This window comes from Lacerta agilis, chromosome 8, assembly GCF_009819535.1.
Source record: "Lacerta agilis isolate rLacAgi1 chromosome 8, rLacAgi1.pri, whole genome shotgun sequence".
Classification (NCBI taxonomy): Eukaryota; Metazoa; Chordata; class Lepidosauria; order Squamata; family Lacertidae; genus Lacerta; species Lacerta agilis.
The window spans coordinates 66,894,213-66,915,485 of NC_046319.1; the positions used below are offsets into that span (position 1 = coordinate 66,894,213).

Below are 21,273 nucleotides of genomic sequence, written 5' to 3' on the forward strand. Positions count from 1 at the left end.
AGTGCTGCTATAAATTAAGCCTTGCAATAAAACAGATACAGCCAGTTAACAAGGAATTTGGGGGCATCTTAAAGACGCAACAGATTTATTGTGGCATAAGCTTTCATGGACCAGAGTCCACCACACAAGATGCATTCAGTTGGCAGATACATAAATACATAAATTATGAACAGGTGGAGCAAAATGGAAATGACGACTTCTACACCTTCCAATTTGCATGAGTAATGACTGCACCTCTCACATTTTACGACCTTTTTGGCTCTCTGTTTTACAACTTCCCATGCAAGCATATATCTGCCACTTCATGAATATGATTTGACACTAGCTCACAAAAACTTCTGATGTCACAGTAAAACTATTAAAGGTACTATGCCTCCTGCCCACCTAGCAGTTCAAAAGCACGTCAAAGTGCAAGTAGATAAATAGGTACCGCGCCAGCGGGAAGGTAAACAGCGTTTCCGTGCGCTGCTGTGGTTCGCCAGAAGCGGCTTTGTCATGCTGGCCACATGACCCAGCCGGAAGCTGTACGCCAGCTCCCTCGGCCAGTAACGCGAGATGAGTGCCACAACTCCAGAGTCAGACACGACTGGACCTAATAGTCAGGGGTCCCTTTACCTTTACCTTTACACCCAAGGCAGCAAGCCAATGCGCACTATCCTGAATACAGTGGGATTTCCAATTAATTAAACTTAAAATGATATGTGCTTGATAGGCTGCTATCCTGCCCAAGAGAGCCAGTGTGGTGTAGTGGTTAAGAGCGGTAGACTCGTTATCTGGGGGTTCGTGTCTCCACTCCTCCACATGCAGCTGCTGGGTGACCTTGGGCTAGTCACACTTCTCTGAAGTCTCTCAGCCCCACTCACCTCACAGAGTGTTTGTTGTGGGGGAGGAAGGGAAAGGAGAATGTTAGCCGCTTTGAGACTCCTTCGGGTAGTGAAAAGCGGGATATCAAATCCAAACTCTTCTACTTCCAAGAGAGCCTTGCTGAACTCACTGCTAACCATGTCAGTACTTAGAATAACCAAACTTGTTTCTCAGTAAATTTACAGAAGATTCTTGCGCCGATGCAATCCTTTGTACATTACCTGGCAGCAAATTCCTCCGAGCACAGTGGAACTTGCCCTTCAAGGAGCATGCACAGAATTTCGTGGCAGAGATGCAATCCTGTGCACCTTGATCTGGAAGCGACAGTTACCCCCAGGAAAATATACCATACGGGCAATCGGGCTTTTGACCGGGAGAGGAAACTTCTCACAAGATGCCTGGCGAGGCGCAGCTGGGGGCACCAGAAAAATAATGCACGGGCGGGACGCAGAAGGGGCAAAGTGTATTTCTGCATATATTAATGACAGGAGTTCAGGAACGGGTGCAGAACGAGCTCCATGGGGCCGCCTACAACCGCCCTTGGACGTACAGTACATTCACTACAAAGGCGTCGTCCGCGACCCAAAGCAGCAACATCTTCGAGCCGCATCCCGTTGCCATGACGCCCAGCCTCCATTTTTTTCAGGCCGCGCGCGTCTTGATGGGCGGGGCGAGGAGGGGAATGCGACGCATGCGCAGAACCCGCCTAGGCAAGGGAAAGCCGAGGGGAGGTCGCGTCGCAGGCTGTCACTTGCGGGGCGAATGCGCGTGCGTTTCTTTCCCGCGCCTGCGCGGAGCAGGGAAAAAGAAGGCAGGGCCTTATCCTTTGCGCATGCGTCTTCGTGAAGGCGGCGGAAGCGGCGCTAGTCAGAATCGGCTGTCCCTGACATAGATCCTGTGTTGTTTTTTTGTGTGTTTTCCCTTCTTTCGTTTTCTGTCCGGGTTTCAGGCTCGGCCATGTCGTACGGCCCGTTAGAGACGTACCGCCCCGGGGGGCTTCCGCCCCGGGACTTCAGCGCCATTATCCAGACCTGCAGCACCAATGTACAGCGCCTGGCACAATGCAGTGAGTGAAAACCGCTTCCTCCCCTTCCCCACACGCCCCTCTGTGTCATAAGTCTTGTCCCCTCAGGCCTCCTGAATTCTGTCTCCCGACTGCCTAAACAAACTCTGTTACCGCACCCCCTGTCATGTGTTCCACCTCCCAACGCCGCCTTATTTTCCTTAGCTTCGTCTCCCCCCCCCCCCTTTTCTTTACAATACGTTCAAGGCGCCTCACAGCTCCCTAAGGCAATTGATTTTTCGACCTTCTGTACACTTGATTCCTTTAGCTGCAGTGGCAGGCAGTTCCAAAGGCCCCCTTTTAGCGAACTTTAATCAGCAGGGACTGCCCGCTCTCTACCCCGTTGGTCTGTTAATGACAATATTTAAAACCGATAAAAAGCCATTATAATCCCTCGCCCCCATGGCTCTCTTTTTTTTTAAGGCCCACTTTCCCCCCAATAGGTCCGTCCCCCACTTATCTACACCCCACACCCCGCCTTTCCTACGTGTTTCTGTCCTAAGGGTTCTTTTATTTATTTGGTTTGGTCTGCATCATAAAGTATTGCTTTCAAAAAATGCAGTAAAATAGACCAACATAAACAAGAGGAAGCAAGATCTGTATTTATAAAAGAAGAAGTTAAAGCCACAGGCAGTCTCATTATTCATATTCAGTATGAGTGGGAGAATTATAGCAAAGGGATGAGTCAATCTCTGCTCATTGCTACCTTGCCTATGCTTCACCTAATAGCTTCCTAACAATTATAAATATCACTGGGGCCACTTCACGTGTTCTTTGTTGACTAAAAGGCAATCACTTCATTGTAGTCAAAAGGTGTGACCTGCACATAGAATATACTGGCCCTGTGGTTATGTATTTCATTGTGTGTCTTGATTCTGCCAAACCATTGACATCTCTTCTGGTTTCCCTATGTGTACACGTGATCACTGCGTAATAGTCTCTATATATTGTTTCCAGCTACACAAAAGTGCTTTTGAGGAAGGCAAGAACAGTCTCTGAAATTGTCTTGAGTCCAGTTAGTAAGGGCCCATCCAACCTCATCTTAATATGGAATATGTACCCTTTAATTCCCCCTTATCTATACAATCATCACCAGAGAGAGCTGCTGTCTCAAACTTTATCCTTCCTAAATCTGGAGTTTCCCTGTCCTTCAAAAATCCAAAAACGACATGTGCTTCCTTTTAAAAGTGCCACTGTCAGCTTGGGGCATCTTTGGTTGTTGTTTTTTATGTGAAGCAACTTCTTCAGAGGTGGGGTTGCTTGAAACAGCATATAGTGGAAAACAGGGAGAATAGATGCCAAAACTCTGGGTTAAAATCACATCAGAATATAAACTGCTCAAGTATAAACAAAATTTTAAAAATCCTTCCAGTAGCACCTTAGAGACCAACTAAGTTTGTTATTGGTATGAGCTTTTGTGTGTATCTGAAGAAGTGTGCATGCACTCATACCAATAACAAACTTAGTTGGTCTCTAAGGAGAGAAGGCAAGCAAAATGTGAGGGAGATCGTGAAAGATACAGGAAATTGAATGCAGATTTCCAAAGAATAGCAAGGAGAGACAAGAGGGCCTTTCTAAACGAGCAATGCAAAGAAATAGAGGAAAATAACAGAATGGGAAAAACCAGAGATTTGTTCAAGAAAATTGGAGATATGAAAGGAACATTTCGTACAAAGATTACCACAATTAAGGACAAAAGTGGAAAGGACCTAACAGAAGCAGAAGACATCAAGAAGAGGTGGCAAGAATACACAGAGGAATTATACCAGAAAGATATGGAGGTCTCATACATCCCAGGTAATGTGGTTGCTGACCTTGAGCCAGACATCCTGGAGAGTGAAGTCAAATGGGCCTTAGAAAGCCTTGCTAACAACAAGGCCAGTGGAAGTGATGATATTCCAGCTGAACTATTTAAAATTTTAAAAGATGATGCTGTTAAGGTGCTACACTCAATATGCCAGCAAGTTTGGAAAACTCAGCAATGGCCAGAGGATTGGAGAAGATCAGTCTACATCCCAATCCCAAAGAAGGGCAGTGCCAAAGAATGCTCCAACTACCGCACAATTGCACTCATTTCACACGCTAGCAAGGTTATGCTTAAAATTCTACAAGGCAGGCTTAAGCAGTATGTGGACCGAGAACTCCCAGAAGTGCAAGCTGGATTTCGAAGGGGCAGAGGAACCAGAGACCAAATTGCAAACATGCGCTGGATTATGGAGAAAGCTAGAGAGTTCCAGAAAAACATCTACTTCTGCTTCATTGACTATGCCAAAGCATTTGACTGTGTCGACCACAGCAAACTATGGCAAGTTCTTCAAGAAATGGGAGTGCCGGATCACCTCATTTGTCTCCTGAGAAATCTCTATGTGGGACAAGAAGCTACAGTTAGAACTGGATATGGAACAACTGATTGGTTCAAAATTGGGAAAGGAGTACGACAAGGCTGTATATTGTCTCCCTGCTTATTTAACTTATATGCAGAATTCATCATGCGAAAGGCTGGACTGGATGAATCCCAAACAGGAATTAAGATTGCCGGAAAAAATATCAACAACCTCAGATACGCTGATGATACTACCTTGATGGCAGAAAGTGAGGAGGAATTAAAGAACCTTTTAATGAGGGTGAAAGAGGAGAGCGCAAAATATGGTCTGAAGCTCAACATCAAAAAAACTAAGATCATGGCCACTGGTCCCATCACCTCCTGGCAAATAGAAGGGGAAGAAATGGAGGCAGTGAGAGATTTCACTTTCTTGGGTTCCATGATCACTGCAGATGGTGACAGCAGTCACGAAATTAGAAGACGCCTGCTTCTTGGGAGAAAAGCAATGACAAACCTAGACAGCATCTTAAAAAGCAAAGACATCACCTTGCCGACAAAGGTCCGTATAGTTAAAGCTATGGTTTTCCCAGTAGTAATGTACGGAAGTGAGAGCTGGACCATCAAGAAGGCTGATCGCCGAAGAATTGATGCTTTTGAATTATGGTGCTGGAGGAGACTCTTGAGAGTCCCATGGACTGCAAGAAGATCAAACCTATCCATTCTCAAAGAAATCAGCCCTGAGTGCTCACTAGAAGGACAGATCCTGAAGTTGAGGCTCCAGTACTTTGGCCACCTCATGAGAAGAGAAGAATCCCTAGAAAAGACCCTGATGCTGGGAAAGATGGAGGGCACAAGGAGAAGGGGACGACAGAGGATGAGATGGTTGGACAGTGTTCTCGAAGCGACTGGCATGAGTTTGGCCAAACTGCGGGAGGCAGTGGAGGATAGGCGTGCCTGGCGTGCTCTGGTCCATGGGGTCACGAAGAGTCGGACACGACTGAACGACTGAACAACAACAAGGTGCTACTGGAAGGATTTTTAAAATGTTGTGTTGACTATGGCAGACCAACACGGCTACCTACCTGCTCAAGTACAGATTGCAAGAGGACAAAGTTCTTATGTAAAATGAGGATTTTGTGGGCAAATCAGGATGGGCCCTAAGATACCTATTTGCCACCCAGTCTTAAATCTGACAACAGTGCCTAGAAAATATATATAGTTACCTGTCTGATCCCATTCTCCTGCTCCCATTTACAAATGCTACAGAAGGAAGAAAGGACAGACTTCTTGAGCTTTGAAAGACTTTCCAATTTTTATGTATAAATTAACATCTGAAGTGGAAATGTACAGAGGAACACAGCTACTACTTTTGTGGCTGGGAAAAAATAATCTTGCAGCTCCCACTATCCTGCACTGCAGCCTTTCCACTAGCCCTAATCTCAGATGCTGTGGAGCTAAATTGGGGGGGGGGGGGAGTAGACAATTTGCATAAGCAGTTAGTTTCAAGAATTAGCTACCTTTAGTAACATTTGTGTCTGCTTTGATATTGGTAGGTATATATATAAAACAACCTCCAGAGGTTACATTTTGCCTCTGTAGTTCATGACTGGGAACATGAGAAGTATGCTAGAAAAAAGGCAAGTGCCCTTTCCCCAGATGCATCCCATGTTTGTTTGTTTTTAATATTGTAAACCACTCTGATTTTTTAATATAAATAATGGTGTATAAATATTTTAGTAAATAAATTATTTGTTACATATGTTTCTCATCTTTCTATCAAAAAATGTCCAAAGTAGCTATTACCAAGGCACACAAAACCAAGCAATATATCACAATAAAACTATATAAGATCAGGTTAAGGTTTTCAGTGTGAGGCAGAAAAAGGTCCTCCTTTCCTTCTACTCTGCAGTTTTAATCTGAAATCTTAGGTACAGTATTGCGCCCAGAGCTCAGAAAGTGAAATTCCCTGATGCAAAATGCACCTAGAACAATGGGAGTTTCGGACACTGGGTGGCTCCATGTGGGGGGTCAAACAGCAAGGGGGACAAAACTGAACCTTGTAGGAAACCACAGGTCAACTTCTACGGCATTGAGCAACAATTGCCTGATGCTGTTCCCAGGAAACAGTCCTGGTACGAGGAGCAGACCCGCTGTAACATGGTGTCGTCTACTTCCCACTCACCGAATCACTAAAGGAGTTCACTGTGGTTGATGGTCTCAAAAGCTGCTGAGAGTAAGAGAACCAGCAGGGTTGCCGTCCTCCTGCCCTAGGTGTCAAGTGCACTTTAGCGTCAAGTGTTTTACCTGGACTTGAAGCTAGATTGAAATGGGCCTAGATAATCCACATCTTCTGAGCAGACTTGTAGCTGAACTGCAGCCACACTCTGAAGCTAATTGATTGATTAGGAAGCTGTGGCCCAGTTTGCACATAATGCTAAACTGTAGTTTGATGAGCCTCTGTGAGCACAAACAAAGTGTTAGGCTTGCATGCTTCCCATCCCATGTAGCCAAAAAGATGGGAGGGAGCAGCATGCAAGCATGGCACTTTGCTTGGATTCATAGAGATTTGTCCACATAACACTAAACCAGGATTTAGTGTTATGCTGCAACACAGTCAAATGTGCATGCTCTGCCATACTAATATTCAAGACAACTGTTCTGTGATTCTGCACAAGTAATTCACAATTGCAATATTTTTGAGATTTTCGGGCTTTATTTAAGCATTGTTACAGACTAGCTTGATCTCATCATGTTCGCAACCTAGCACAAGCGAGCCGTGAGTGTTAGGACTATATATACTGTATTTGCTTTTAACTCTCAGAAGGTGTTTATTATGTCTGATTTAATTATCTGTTCTGTGGTTTACCAACGTAAGGCCAAAATAAGCATCAACCTGGGACTGAACAGTTTTGAAATGTGAATGCAGAATAGTTCTCTTCCTGTCTCTGTCTTTGGACCTGTCTCTACTTCATCTCACTTTGTCTTTCAAAAAGTTGCTAATTTGTACAAGAAAAAAAGGAAGGAAGTAACTGAAATATATATTAATATTAAGTTCCAAAGAAAGACTTCCTGCCCATTCCTACAGAAATTTACAAGAAGCCAGTCCCATTGAATTCAGTGGGATATCATTTATTAATCTGATGCTCTCCTGTTATTTGGGTCTACAACCCCCATTGGCCTTGTTGGCTGTGCTGGTTGGGGCTGATATGAGTTGTACCCCAAGGTATCTAGAGAGCACTAGGTCAGTGAAGGCTACAATAGGGCCTCCCAAGTAAGTGTGTCTGTCTTCTTCTCCCCAACCTCCCACCCTTTGTATTTTAGATTTAACCTTTGCACTGTCACTTACTTGCTTTATTGCTGCTTTGCACTTTGTCACTTATTGCTGACAGATGTAGTGATTTCAGAAGTAGCTTTTTAATTTATTGAAGTTTTCTTCCAGTACTCTCTACAGTCATAACAAGAGTCTGTTAGATTTTTTAAAATTCATTCATTGAAAGACAACTTGGTGTTGCCCAAAAGAATGTCCCCTTCTGGAAATAGTGAAATCCCCCTTAAATTCCTTTCTAAGCTTTAGGCTAAACATGCCACTGAAATGGATGTAACCTATCCTCAATTAATTATAGTTAGGATCAGGCTATGATTTGAGCAATGCTTCCCCCCCCCCCTGGCAATACCTCCTTAGAGGAGGACTTTTATGCACAATAATAACACACAATCAACTTTGCTTCCACAGCTTCTCAGATAAAGAACTTGATGAGTCAGCTGGGAACTAAGCAGGACTCCAGCAAACTGCAGGAAAACCTGTACGTATGACCTGAGCAGTTCTTAAAGTGCACATTACAATGGCAAACCCAAATACTTCGATCAATTTTGAATATCCTGCATGGGCAGTAGAATGTGGTTGGTTGAAGAGATGATGCCACTTCAGTCTGCAAGGGGAGGCATAGCATTTTTTAATACTCTCTCCTGTTTGTGTATCCCACAAAATAAAATAGTTATAGTATTTTAAGGAGAGGGGTTCTAGCACAGCCTGTTGTGCTAGTACACTACTTTGGGTAAGCTCATATAGGGCAGGGGTGGGGAATCTACAGATGCTGTTGGACTCTTAGTCCCATCAGCTTCTGCCAGCATAGCTAATGTAGCAGAACATTCATGAATGTAATTCTCCACCTGCAGTCTAAAAACTGCCCATTCTACATCAAGACTTTCCCATCTCATGTGGCTGCATCTGTAGGCTATTATACACAGTAACAAACTACTGTACAACTTGTTAATACCAAAGTGATTAGAAATGCTTATATGGAAGGAATGTCTATTCACTTCTGGGGGAAATGAAATTTTAACATTGGGAGGCACCCAACAAGAATCATGTGGCTGTCCTAAATTGCTGCATAACCGAGTGAATGAAAAATTAGATTTGTAGGCAGCATAGTTCTTGTTTATATGGTCAAGCTTCCATTTTGAAGAGTCTAGAAATCAAAGCTGAAGAATGCATTCTTTGTTCATAGACAGCAGTTGCAGAACACAGCAAACCGGCTTGCCAAAGAGACCAATGAATACCTGAAGGAGCTGGGCTCCTTGCCACTCCCCTTATCTGCATCGGAACAGGTATGTGAGTCTTCTGTGCTGCGAGAGTTTGGAAGGAAAGCTTATTTCTTGATAATGGCAACATTAGTGATGTTTTTAATGGGATACCAACTTCATTGTTTTGATGGGCTGTGTAGGATAATGTGTAAAGGTGAGTGAGGTCCATTTAGAGCAGAGATGGTGAACCTGTGGACCTCAGCCACCAGCATAGGCAACGGTCAGGAATGATGGCGATTGTAATGCAGCAACATGGGGAGGCCCACAGGTTTCCCATCCCTAATTTAAAGGCTGAACTCTTTATTTCTGCAATTTACTGGCACATGGTGGTTTTTCCATTGGAATTTAATTAGTATTCTGGGGAAGATGGTTAATCCCTCATTTCCATCTGCTGTAGTGAGTGAGGAAACAACAGATGGTTGAAGGCAAGGGAATCTTTCAGTATCTGCTATTGCATGAAATGGATGTAAACACTCAATTTTAGGACTCTAAATGCTAGTCTAAAGCTGAATCTTATCTAGGCCAGTTCTTTTCCCTTCCCAGGCTGCTGATGCTCATATATCAAACCATAAATGCAGACTGGTATCTGCCTACAGCAGATATAAGATGCTGTGGGTATCTAATAACAAGCAAGATCTGCTGCTCTCCTCAACACCTGACATGCAGATGAGGTGACTAGCTGTGGACAAGACACAGTGCAGAGAAGTGGTTGAAATGATAATAGGGTTCCGGCGGCGACGCCATTACGGAGCGGTCGTGGGCTGCCTCGGCTGCGAGGCGACCCAGTCCGTCCCGGGGGTTGGAGCCCCGCTACCGCAAAGCGGGGCTCCGATGGGGTGCGGGAAGAGCGTCCCGCACCCTGGGCTCCCCGGCTATGCCCACTGTGGCTCCGAACCCTTCCCTCGCTCCCCCTGTAAAGGGGGAGTGGGGGTGAAGGGAAAACGGAGCCGGGCTTCAGGGGACATGCCCCAACCGGGACGCGAAGCGGCGGTTGCCCCCGCGATGAGCGTCAAAGTTCTACCTGTCAAATCTGGAGTCTAAGAATCCCGGTGGTCGTGAGTATTGGACTGGACTTGCTTTTGTGCTTTTTGGACGACCTGGGTGATATTTGGAAAGGGAGCCTGCCTTTCTCCCTCCAGAGGGATAGAAAATAACCAGTTTAAGAGACTGCTGTTACAGCGATGGCTACAAAGTATTTGAAGTTTGACAAGTGAGGCTTTTTGGATTTCCCTTTGGGGAATAAATTGGTGGACAATATCTCTTTTTAAACTTTGTGGTTCTTGCACCCTGGATTCAGGGAAAATGGCCGTGAAGGACTGTGACTGAGTGGAAAGTTACTGGTATTAAGATGGAGAAGTCTGAAAATCGAAACTGCAATTTGACACCCTTGCCCGCTTCTGCCATGCTTGGTTTTGTTTTTGATTTGGCTACGAACTGGGAAATAAGCGATGAAGAAAGGATTATTTTATTGAGACTGGAACTGCTTAACAGAAAATTGGAAATATTGAACTGTCATATGTCAGAAAAGTTATATCCCACAGAGGAGACTTCACAGGAAATGGTTGCATTGGAAGAGAACCTTGGCACAGAACTGAAGGGATTGATTGAACAACAGGATGGAAGGATTTGGCAACTCCGGAGAAATGGATCGTCCTTTGGGGGTGGCAGACCCAGGACGGAGAGAATTGTTATATCTAACTCTCGAGGTGAGAGCTCGGGAGCGAAGGTGAAAACTATATGCTTATGTCTACAAATAAAAGAAGAATGCGACGATGAATTGGAGAGGCCGGAAGAAAAGGTGCATACCCGGATGCTCTGTGCAAGGATTGTTTTGGACTTAGTCTGGATCTGTGGATTTGTAAAGAAAAAGGATATTCCGAGGAGCGGCTCTGGAGCAAGACGACCAAAAATGGACAGAAGGGGGATAGGGTGAGCGGTATTAAGGGTAACAGGAAAAAAGGGATTTATTATGGTAACCTGAAACCGGTGTGTCAAGACTTTAGGTTTGAGATAAAGAAAAGAGGTATTTAAATTTTGTTATTAGCAGCAGTTATAGTGAATGAAGATTTTTGTTATGATATTTTGTTATGATATACTGATATATTGAAAATAATGGGTTAAGAATTAAAATCTTGTGTGGAATTAATACGAAGTTATAATATGATTTGATTTATGTTAAGACAAGAATGGGAAAATATGGTTTATTATAAAACAAGATTTGTTAAGAAGAGTGCTTTAGATTTTAATTTTTAAATTCTGTGATTTCTTAAGATTATGATGATATATGATGTTATTAAAGTAATATTTAGGATTAGAACTGAAGGTGAAAAGGCAGGGGAAGTCTGTAGTAAGATTCAACCAAAGAATTTTTTTTTTTCTTATAGCATAAGAAGGAGAATTATTGGCGTTTGTGTATTTGTCTAGCTTTAGTTGGGTGTTGGGTCAATGTGGGTGTTATATATGTCTGTTGTTTGTTGTAAAATCAATAAATTCTTAATAAAAAAAATGAAATGATAATAGGAAGATTCAGCACATGGGCTAATACTAATACTAAAGTAAAGAGGCCAGCTTTTAAGACTACCTGTGTATTGCCTGTGTATCTCTGCTTGTATGTAACAAGCCTCTATCCACTTCTGTATTATTTTGCTTTGCAAACCACGGAGGAAGGGAGAAAGAGGTTAAATGGGGGGGGGATCACTTCTCCTTAACTATGACCTATTGATGAACTTCCCCATGCCATATCAAATAATATCACAGCTGAAAGTGAGGGGCTTCTATTTCAGTGTGTAATGCCAATAAATAATGAGAGATTCTTGCCCAAGTAGCATTGCGATGATAGTCAGCTGGAACTCCTCTTTCACCTCCCTGCCCCATTCCTGCCTTCAGCTTCTGTAGAACCTTCTTAAGTAGTTTGCCTTTTTGCTCACTGCTGCACCAGCAAACAAAAGACAAGTTGTCAGTGGAGCTGCAAAAAAGTTAAATAAATATGTATCCCACTAACTTCAAAGGAAGATGGAATGGAGGCTGGGCAAAGGAATCCAAGCCCTTGATGTGCTGTGCTGGAGGGGATTTGGATGGAGCGGAGGTCTCCCTCTGCCCAGCCCTGCTAGGCTTCACCAGCTTTGTCTAGGGGAGAGGCTCCAACATCAGCAAGGGAGCTCTACTGGTGAGGAGCACTTCAATGCACCCATCTGCCCAAATGTTAGACCAGAGCTATTGAGCTGGTATGAGCAATTGGGCTGATCAAGCATAGCCAGAGGTTAGGATTGCAGCATTAGTCCACTTTGCTCAGTTGCATTTTTGTTGTCAGATACCTATAAACTACAGTATAGACCCAGAAACATGTACTGGAAATGCTGTGGTTTGTGTGTCTCCTCCCTCACAGTTGTGAAGCTGTACTTTGATCTGTGGAACAAGGTGTTATTTCCACCTTGGAAATAACCCTTGGAAATACTGTTGGATTACTGTTACAAACGTAATCCCAAAAAGGTAAAAATAAAGCATATACATTTTCTTTGTTATTGGATGCTCCTTTTTGCTGTTCTACACAATAAGCCATGGGCATAATTTGTGTTTTCTAGCGCCAGCAGAAACTTCAGAAGGAACGTTTAATGAATGACTTTTCCGCAGCCTTAAATAACTTTCAAGCAGTGCAAAGAAGAGTGTCTGAAAAAGAAAAAGAGACTGTTGCCCGGGCAAGAGCTGGTTCTCGTCTCTCTGTAAGTTTGTCAGCCAAACCTCTCCTAAATAAAAAGGCTGTTACAGGCTCCTTTCAAATGCTTCTTTTAAAGCATTTAAATGTTTTGCATTATATCCTGTAAACATGACAGTTCTTGACCCTGGTTTTAGCTAGGGTTCATAACATATCCTATACTCTGCCTATTCTGTGAGGTTGAGATTACTCTCTCAGCAAACACAGTACCAAAATATAGTTGAAGTGTGTTCAGAATACACCATGATTCCCACTCGGAGGCAATATATATAACAACAACAACAACAAACAACAAACAACAACAACAACAACAACAACAACAACAACAACAACAACATAGCCCCTGCCACAAACACATTTTAAAGGCCAGAGGTTGTTTAATCAGCCAAGGGCATCCTACCAAGAACAGACCTCTGATGTGTTGTAATGGTCTGGGGAGCCCACCAGGGTAAGTGCTTTGCTGAGAGGCAGTTACTTCCTGGGACTATGACCCAAAGCCACCCCTTGGACCACAGTAATTAGGCGAATTCTCCTATCTGTATTTTTTAATGTTGAGTAAGGTTACTGCTCCCACTAAAACCCTTCCAAACTGCATTGGGGAGTTTCTCCCTCCTTCAGCATTGAGGTCAGCATTGGCCATGTTGGGAGAGTAGATAGGAGTCTGACTAATTCCCATATTTATGGACAGGAAGCAATACTCCTAGTCATGTGAGTAGTGACCCTGGATTGCATATGTTTCCCTTGCACACACTTGTGGCACACACAGGATTAAGAGGATTAATTATAGGAGTTGGGCGAGTGAGTGATCATGCTGTGCAACAGAGGGCTTGACTGATGAGATCATTATTCCTTCCTATTTAGTTTTGCTCTGTTCAAGTAATTGGTGTTTTTTTAGAAACAAAAAACACCCAACTTCCTGTACTGTGTTGGTTTATTAGCCACCCTGGAAGCTTAGTTTGAAAGGCAACCTTAAAATCTCTTAGTTAAAAATAAGTTATCTTCTCTTGACTATTACAAAGCCTTTTAATTTATCGTTCATTGTCATGCCCATTGAAATCAGCAGGACATGAAGACAATACTGATAGTGATCAGGCATTATAATGCTTCAGTGTTTCATCACATCCTCCAGCCTACTTAGTACAAACCTTACCTTGTTGACTGATGAGAACTAAATTGTTTTTTCCAGGGAGATGACAGGTCCAGGGAAGAACAGCTGGTCTCATTTGACAGGTAATGTTTCCTTCTTTAAAGTGACAAATCATTTTTATCTCTTCAAATGCAATTATATCTCTTAATCATATCTCTTGACTTGGGGGAAAATGGGTGGGGAACAGGGGGAAAAACTGGCATTGGTGAATTAACAATGTGTTCCAATTGTACTCTTGAATAAGAACAAGAATGGCCCATTTCAGATGTCAGGCTGGTGTGCTCCCTTGATATGCTCTCTGATTCCCTCACTTACTTCCCAGTTTGCATCAAAGATGGCCAAGACCTGAACCATGGTCTGTATCCAGACTTTGGAAATTGAGTTTGAACCATGGTTTCAATTCTGGCTTAGAAGCAAACTGGTTTGTGAGCACTTATTCACGGCATCTGGTTTGAGCAAGTAATTGTTAACACAAACCAGGAAGAGAGAGAGGTAATTTGGGAGCGTTAGGATGGAGCACGCCAGTCTTGGACACAGCTCTGATTGTCAAACCATGACTGAGCTATAACATCTCAGTCAGACCTGTTGCACTTAAGTATAAATACAGATCCTGACTTTTTACCAACATTATTTTTACATTTGACTGTTGGGGGCAGAGTTGCAAGAAAACTCTGATTCTCTGTCATAGGACATTTCAGATTATTTTCTTGCTATTTTCAGTCCCAATGAACTATTAGCATGCATACGGTTGCCAGTATACGTGTTTTAATTCACTTTAGGATGATGTCTGCAAGCTTTTGAAACCTAGATGGCAAAATTACATCAATACCTATAAAATACCTATAAAAACAGCTTCAGATTTTTCTGGAGTAGTAGACTCATGACATGAGCATAGGAATTTTCATTAGAGAAACGGGATAAAACAGACAAATATTTTTGCAATAAATTGTGAAATAGGTAAGTGATGCATTATTTGGAGAGCACACTCCCTCCTTTAATACAAATCAGGCATTTAGGTGAAAATCCAAGTGAGTATTCAGTAATAGTTGGAATAGCAGACTGTAATGTCACATTCTCCCTGCAGCAATGAAGAGTGGAATCAGATGCAGTCTCAAGAGGAAGACATAGCAATAACAGAACAAGATCTTGAACTAATTAAGGAGAGAGAAACTGCCATTAGGCAGTTGGAGGTGAGTGGATTAGGACTTGAACCAGATGCAAAGTTTTAAAAATTGCTTTGTTGTATTTAAATTGGTCTAAGCGAGAAAACTTTGAGGTTCTTCTTGAACCACACTGGTCCCCTCCGTATTTTCTTTAATTGCATACTGGGATATGCTGTAACTCAGCAGTGGGGAACCTCTCACCCACAGGAATCTTGACCTGCCAGGGGGTAAAATTTGGCTCACGAGGCCATTTTTGGGGGAAACCATGCTCGCATGCCAATCATTGGATGCATGAGGTGGTGGTCTTTGATTCTGCATTAACTATATGCTCCAGTACCCCTGCTGGGAACGGGTGAATACAACCAAAGCAAAAGAGTCCCATGCTGCTTTTTGAACCTCTGAAAGCTACAACTTTAAAGAGCAATGGGGTTGGGTTGGGTTTGAAAGCCCTTTTGCAAGCAGTCCCACACTGCTTTTCCAACAACCCTGTACTGCACTTTGAAGTCCTGACTGTTGGGGCAAAGTATCTGTAAAGTATCAGTTCAGCTGAGCTATCCCCTGTGAAGCTGTCGGTTCTCAACCTTTTTTCCACCGGTATATTGCCTTGTTGAAATACTTACCACAAATTTATCGCACAGCCCTAGCATATACACAGTCAAAGATTGGGGTGAGTGTTCAGAAAACATAGACTATGACTCTGTTGAAGTTGCTGAAAGGGAGGAGTGAAGGATGTGGCTATCCCAGGATGGAAACAAATGTAGGAGCTACTAGGAAAAGGAAGGAAATCAGGTCAGATAGCAGGTCAGATAGGCAAGAAGCAGCACTTTGGAATATAGGAACCAGGCAGATGGAGCCAATGATGTTTCTTTGGTGTTGAATGGGGGGAAGTTGTAGAAACTCATCCAAGTTTTGAAGACAGAGACCTCTTCATAAATTCTGGAAAATGTGGTTGTAAATGTTTTATTTCAAAGGGATGTGAGGACTTGGAACCAAAAATAAAAATGTAATTTTATTTTTTGGCATTTTTATACCACCTGTCATCTCAAAGGTTCGTAAATAATACTAAGACAGTTTCCCAGGGGTCACTTTTCAGGGAATCAAACTATTATAGCAGAAAAGTGGGCAGGAAAACCTCATTATGTGCGTGTTGTTATTTAGATCTAAACAATAGTAGAGTGGATGTCCATTTGTGTTCCTTTTTCAAATGGGTTCTGTAAACATGCAGTTTGGAGAGAGTAACCCTTCATGGACCTTCTTCCTTTCAGGCAGATATCCTGGATGTGAACCAGATATTTAAAGATTTGGCTATGATGATCCATGATCAGGGAGACATGATTGGTAAGATGATACCTGTGTTTGCTATGACAGTTCCCCTCCAACTTGCTGATTGCGCAACTTTTTGTTGTATGTTCAGCCTATGGTGTCTTACTAGCTGAGAATTCATATTGGAGACCTTTGAAACAAATTTAGTGTTCTTTGTGCTAGGCAGTTCCCGGAAATGTGCTCTAAATATATAATTTGACTTGAACTATTGTTTATAAGCTAAGTTTGTTCTTGGTATGAGCTTTTGTAACAAGAACAAACTTAGTTGGTCTCTAAGGTGCTACTGGAAGGATTTTTTAAATTTTTTAAAATTATTTTGTTTTGACTATGGCAGACCAACATGGCTACCTACCTGTAACTGTATATAAGCTGTCACTGAGTAGCAGAAACTGATTTGGCTTCTTTTGAGTTGATTTGATAATGTTGCAAATTTAAGAAAATGTGTGGACGCATTAGATACTTGTACAGGAGCATTCTCATTTTAAACTTTAAAAAAATATATATATGGGCAAAATAGAGGTATTTTTTACCACTTCAGAAGGTGGGACCTAAAGTACTTGTTCACTCTATACCTTTTGAAAATGAGTAGTTTGTCAGTGGTTTATGAGACACAGTATATCAGAGCTTACAGCACCTGTGGTTTTTATAGTAAAACAGTTTTATATACTGACTAAGCAGGCTTTATTTCAAAAAGTGAAAATCTGGACAACCTTTTCCCGATTTCCACCCAGACACTGCTTCCGACTGCAGTATGTCTGGGAAATTCTGGACGTATGGCAACCCTCATTACAGCAGTGTTAAATAGTAGGGGTGGGAAAGCTGTGTCCCTTGATCTTATTTCATGTGGGTGGAGGGAGAATAGAAAGGCGGGGAAGATCAAAATGGTGCAAAAAAAATATGATAATAGATGGAGCAAATGGAAGGGTTGGGTGAGGAGTTCTCTACCAGCATTGCCTAAGACCTCTGGCAAAGGTGATCATTCCCTGCCCCCCCACAGCCCACCAAGCCGGCAGGGAGGGTGATGGGAAGAGGAGCAAGTGACCCCACCCAACTTAATTAATTAATTAATTTTATTTCATAAAATTCAGAGTTCAGCTCTGGCCCCACCCACCACCACTCCATAGGTTACTTCTGCGGGAATGGAGCCCTTGACAGAACGAGATTCCTGATCACTGATATACAGGCTGTTGTTGTTGTTGATATATATATATATATATATAGGCTGTTGTAAGAGAACATCTGTGTGTGCTCTTCTTCCCTATAGATAGTATAGAAGCAAATGTAGAAAATGCTGAAGTCCACGTGGAAAGTGCCACTGACCAGTTACAAAGAGCCGCTTATTATCAGGTAACAATGCGTGCAGAACCACTTTAAAAGGAAGGTGAGAGCAGAATCAGTCTTGCTAAGTTTCTCCATAAAAGAGAAAGCAAAGCCTCTTGAAAACAGCGGATTGGATTCCAGCTAAGTTCTGTTCAGAGCAGACCCTTTGAAATTAATGGATCTAAGTTAGTCTTGCCCATTAATTTCAGTGAGCTGGCTCTAATATTGGATACCACCCATGGTTCTTCTAAAACAAAAGGAAAATGGAATCTACATACTTCTCTTTTTCAATTCCTTGTGACACCTTGAAATTCAAACTGATGGAAAAATGCATAGCTTTTAATGTAGAGATTCTTCCCAGTGAATTTACCCTTTGCACAATGTAGAGGCTGTAAGCACAACTCAAGTCTATATATGAGGACCTGTAACAGAGTGGTGGAAAGCTAGAATTGCCCGTTGTTGAACCCAGGATTTTGTGTACACCAAAATCCTACCCACTTGACTGTGTCCTTTCCTTTCTTGAATTTCTAACACATTCTATTTCTATCTCCCAGACTGTGTGGCACCATCTTAAAATATTAATGTTAAAGCTACATGAATAAGTGCAAATCATACATGGGCCAATGACATACTTATTTATTACAGGTATTTATGTAGTGCCCTTTAATAAAATTCTGCATTTGGTTTACAATAATATTCAGTAATTAAAATGGCTGACATAACTATAAAAACAACTAAACTGTAACTCTCAAGTAGAATAAAACAAGGGGGGAAAGCCCGCCATGAGACACTGAGTTTGAAAGGCTTAAGAAAATGATATATTTGCTTGGCACTGGAATTATGAAAGAGTGGTTTCTAGCAAGCACTTCATAACTGAAGCACCAACACTGAAAAGGCTCTGGTAGCCACTTACCTCATTTCAGAAAATTTCCCTATGTTATAAATACAGAAGCAAAATAAGCCAATAAAATATCCCCACACCTATCAAGAAAGCATTTTTTTATCTGACAGTTGTGGTTATTATATTGCTAGCGATTCAGAAATGTGCACAGAGCAACCTATGCATGAACAGGCATTTTCATCATTTTTCTGAACAGCAGCATTTTATTTATCATATACTGAAACCTGCTGGTTTTTTTAAACTGGGGAATTGGAAAGGAGCTTTCAATGCAGTATGGAGCCTTAATGAAAAGGAGAAGGAGGAAAGCCCCACTTTATGCACAAATCTACCTGGTTGTTTCTCTCGGTCAACACCACTAGCAATAAATTTGTACCTTCTATTGCTTCCTTTTAAATACATGCTAAATATTCAGCCTTGATTGTTTAAGCACTCTTTTGACAATTTCTGTCATTGCCCTCTTCTTGTTGATATCTTGTTCCTTTTCTCTTTGGTTAAGTATTGGATACAAACACATCCCACTTTCCTATTGTACAAATATTAATGAGCTGAATGTTGTTTTCTTACCATCTTCCCGGTGTAAATGGATTTTTCCCTATTTGTTTTCTTTTAACAGAAGAAATCTCGTAAGAAGATCTGTATCCTGATTCTTGGTCTGTCTGTGGCTGTTCTAATCCTGGGACTCATTATCTGGCAGGCATCAAAATGAAGCCCTTATGTGGAACTGAATGAATTGCAGAGTTGTTGTTTTCCTCCCCAAGGGGAAAACAAGTAGACAAACCCTGTGGAATGAATTGATTGAGAGGAGATGAAACACAAACTGGTTTTCCTCTAGTAATTATAATATATAGAAACTAACATGAAGATAACTAGTTATTGGATTTAGTGAACCATGAAGACAGTATTTATCAGTTAATGTAAAATTATTTTATGTAATCAAACTTGTGGGGTTTTTTTTTTGTTTACTATACTATTGCTGTCCTGAATATAAAGTGTTGGAGAGTGTGATCGGTAACCTGTTAATTGACAACATACACTACAAATTTAACTTTTTAAAAATACATACTGCTTTTATAAGTGACTTGCATAGGAATAACTTCTGAGAACGCCAGAATCTCACTAACTAAGCAACTCTCCAATGAATTAGTTGCTGTGATCCAGAGATTTGCTTTAAGAGTGTGTGGTTTGCTGCCACTCTTTTTCAGTTCCTCTGCTGCCTTGTATACCACTTCTGAAACTTCCAGAAGTTGCTCTTCATTGCAGCACAGTGGTCTTGTGATTAAAAGCCTTTGTTTTAAACTTTTCAAGAGAACTTTAAACATCTCCCATCTTTTTTAATGGTATACCACAAAAATGTTTTGGTCACTTGCATTTGGAACCGAGAATGTACTCAGTGATTACTTTTCTGAGCTAGAGATATTTGTACCTAGTATTCAGTAACAGGTTTTCTCCTTGATCCATTTTTTGTGGTGACAGTGAATCATTTAGCAGTGTGTCCAAATGTATTGTTGCCTAATGAAGCTGTTTTTGATGGTGGGCTGCTTTACTCTTGTCTTCCCAACTTGTACCTCTAAGCCCATATATTATACATTTGCAGCACGTAAAAAATACAGCACAGAGCCTGTAATGGGTAAAAAATGGAGGTGGCATAGAAAAATAGTTATACATTTTGTGAGCAACTATGGCAAATTTGTCTTTCCAAGAGAAGATTTTCAACTTTGCAGTATACCGGTACTTGGTTAGGAACGTTACTTGTCTCCTTTGGCTGAGAGATCTGACCTAGACCTTTTGTCTGCTCTGAATTGATATATTAAAAGAATTGCTGGGTAGAGCTCTTAGGTCTATTCCACTCCTGCAGGATAACTGATGTAAAAAAAGGCTGAAAAGTTGATTTGTTTATAGACTTGTAGCAATTTCTTGGGTAGAATTGTAAATCTTTTTACTGACACACTCACTATTTATTCTTTTTCACATTTTACTTATTGAAATTACTAAACTGTGAAAGTTGGCTCTGGAGATGGTTGATGCCCTCAGTTGCACATCTTTCTTTGCACTATTGCTCCATCATTCCATCCATTTAACTGTCAATAAACATTTTTTAAAAGTGTTTTGACATTGTGTATTTTCTTCAGCTCAGACCTAAACGCAAGGTTCAAATTACTTTCAATGCCTGGAGAAAACAACTGTCTTTGGGTAAAGTCTTTGACATTCCGATAATTTATTATGCTGCTAGATTTTGCTATACTGGACTCCTTTGGAAGGAAGCGCTTAATATAATTTGATTTTTTTAAAAAAAAAAAATCAAAATTTTATAGTTCATGCTTCTGACATGAATTTGTCTTGAAGTTTGCACCATAATAAATTAGTTTTTAAAGCAAAAGCTGTGAGGCTGCTGAATGGAAGACAGCAAAATTGCAGCTGACTTTTGCGGTTGGAGATTGTACGACAGCACATAGAGTGCAACAAGGACTGAGAGATTGTGAGGGAGAGGGGGGCTCGTTTAATCTTGCTGTAAACATGTGGTACAGTGACAATAAAGTATTTCTATTTCTATTTTTTAAAAGAAAAGTGGAAGTGGATAATATGCACAAGGTCATCAGCAATTGGGAACCAATGGATTAGAACTAATACAGTAGTTTTATCAAAATCTTGCTCAGAAGATGCGTGTTACAAAAAGTTAGATACCAGTAATTTCATGCAATGACTAATAACGTTGTGTGCATCATGACACTTCTTCCCCTTTTATGTGTAATGCGCTTATACCATTTGTAATACAGTAAGAAATGAATTACACATCAAAAACATAGCTGTCAACTTTTCCCTTTTCTTGCGAGGAATCCTATTCAGAATAAGGGAATTTCCCTTAAAAAAGGGAA

At 41.5% G+C, this 21,273-nt stretch overlaps 1 protein-coding gene across 1 annotated transcript; it reads left to right on the top strand.

Annotated features, from left to right (window-relative positions):
* The first annotated feature begins 1,706 nt into the window (after positions 1 to 1,706).
* On the top strand, positions 1,707 to 20,505 carry STX12 (syntaxin 12). The gene is made up of 9 exons (XM_033158029.1): positions 1,707 to 1,930; positions 7,984 to 8,053; positions 8,759 to 8,858; positions 12,416 to 12,553; positions 13,733 to 13,776; positions 14,778 to 14,883; positions 16,122 to 16,194; positions 17,444 to 17,526; positions 19,014 to 20,505. The coding sequence occupies exons 1-9, from the start codon at positions 1,822 to 1,824 to the stop codon at positions 19,104 to 19,106; spliced, it is 816 nt and encodes a 271-aa protein (XP_033013920.1). The 5' UTR covers positions 1,707 to 1,821; the 3' UTR covers positions 19,107 to 20,505.
* Positions 20,506 to 21,273: the final 768 nt, after the last annotated feature.

Excerpts from the sequence above, each read along its gene's own strand:
- STX12 (XM_033158029.1), top strand. The coding sequence starts at position 1,822 with ATGTCGTACGGCCCGTTAGAGACGTACCGCCCCGGGGGGCTTCCGCCC. Across the intron at positions 14,884-16,121 it reads CTGCCATTAGGCAGTTGGAG|GCAGATATCCTGGATGTGAA; the intron begins GTGAGTGGATTA and ends TCTTCCTTTCAG. Across the intron at positions 17,527-19,013 it reads AAAGAGCCGCTTATTATCAG|AAGAAATCTCGTAAGAAGAT; the intron begins GTAACAATGCGT and ends TTCTTTTAACAG.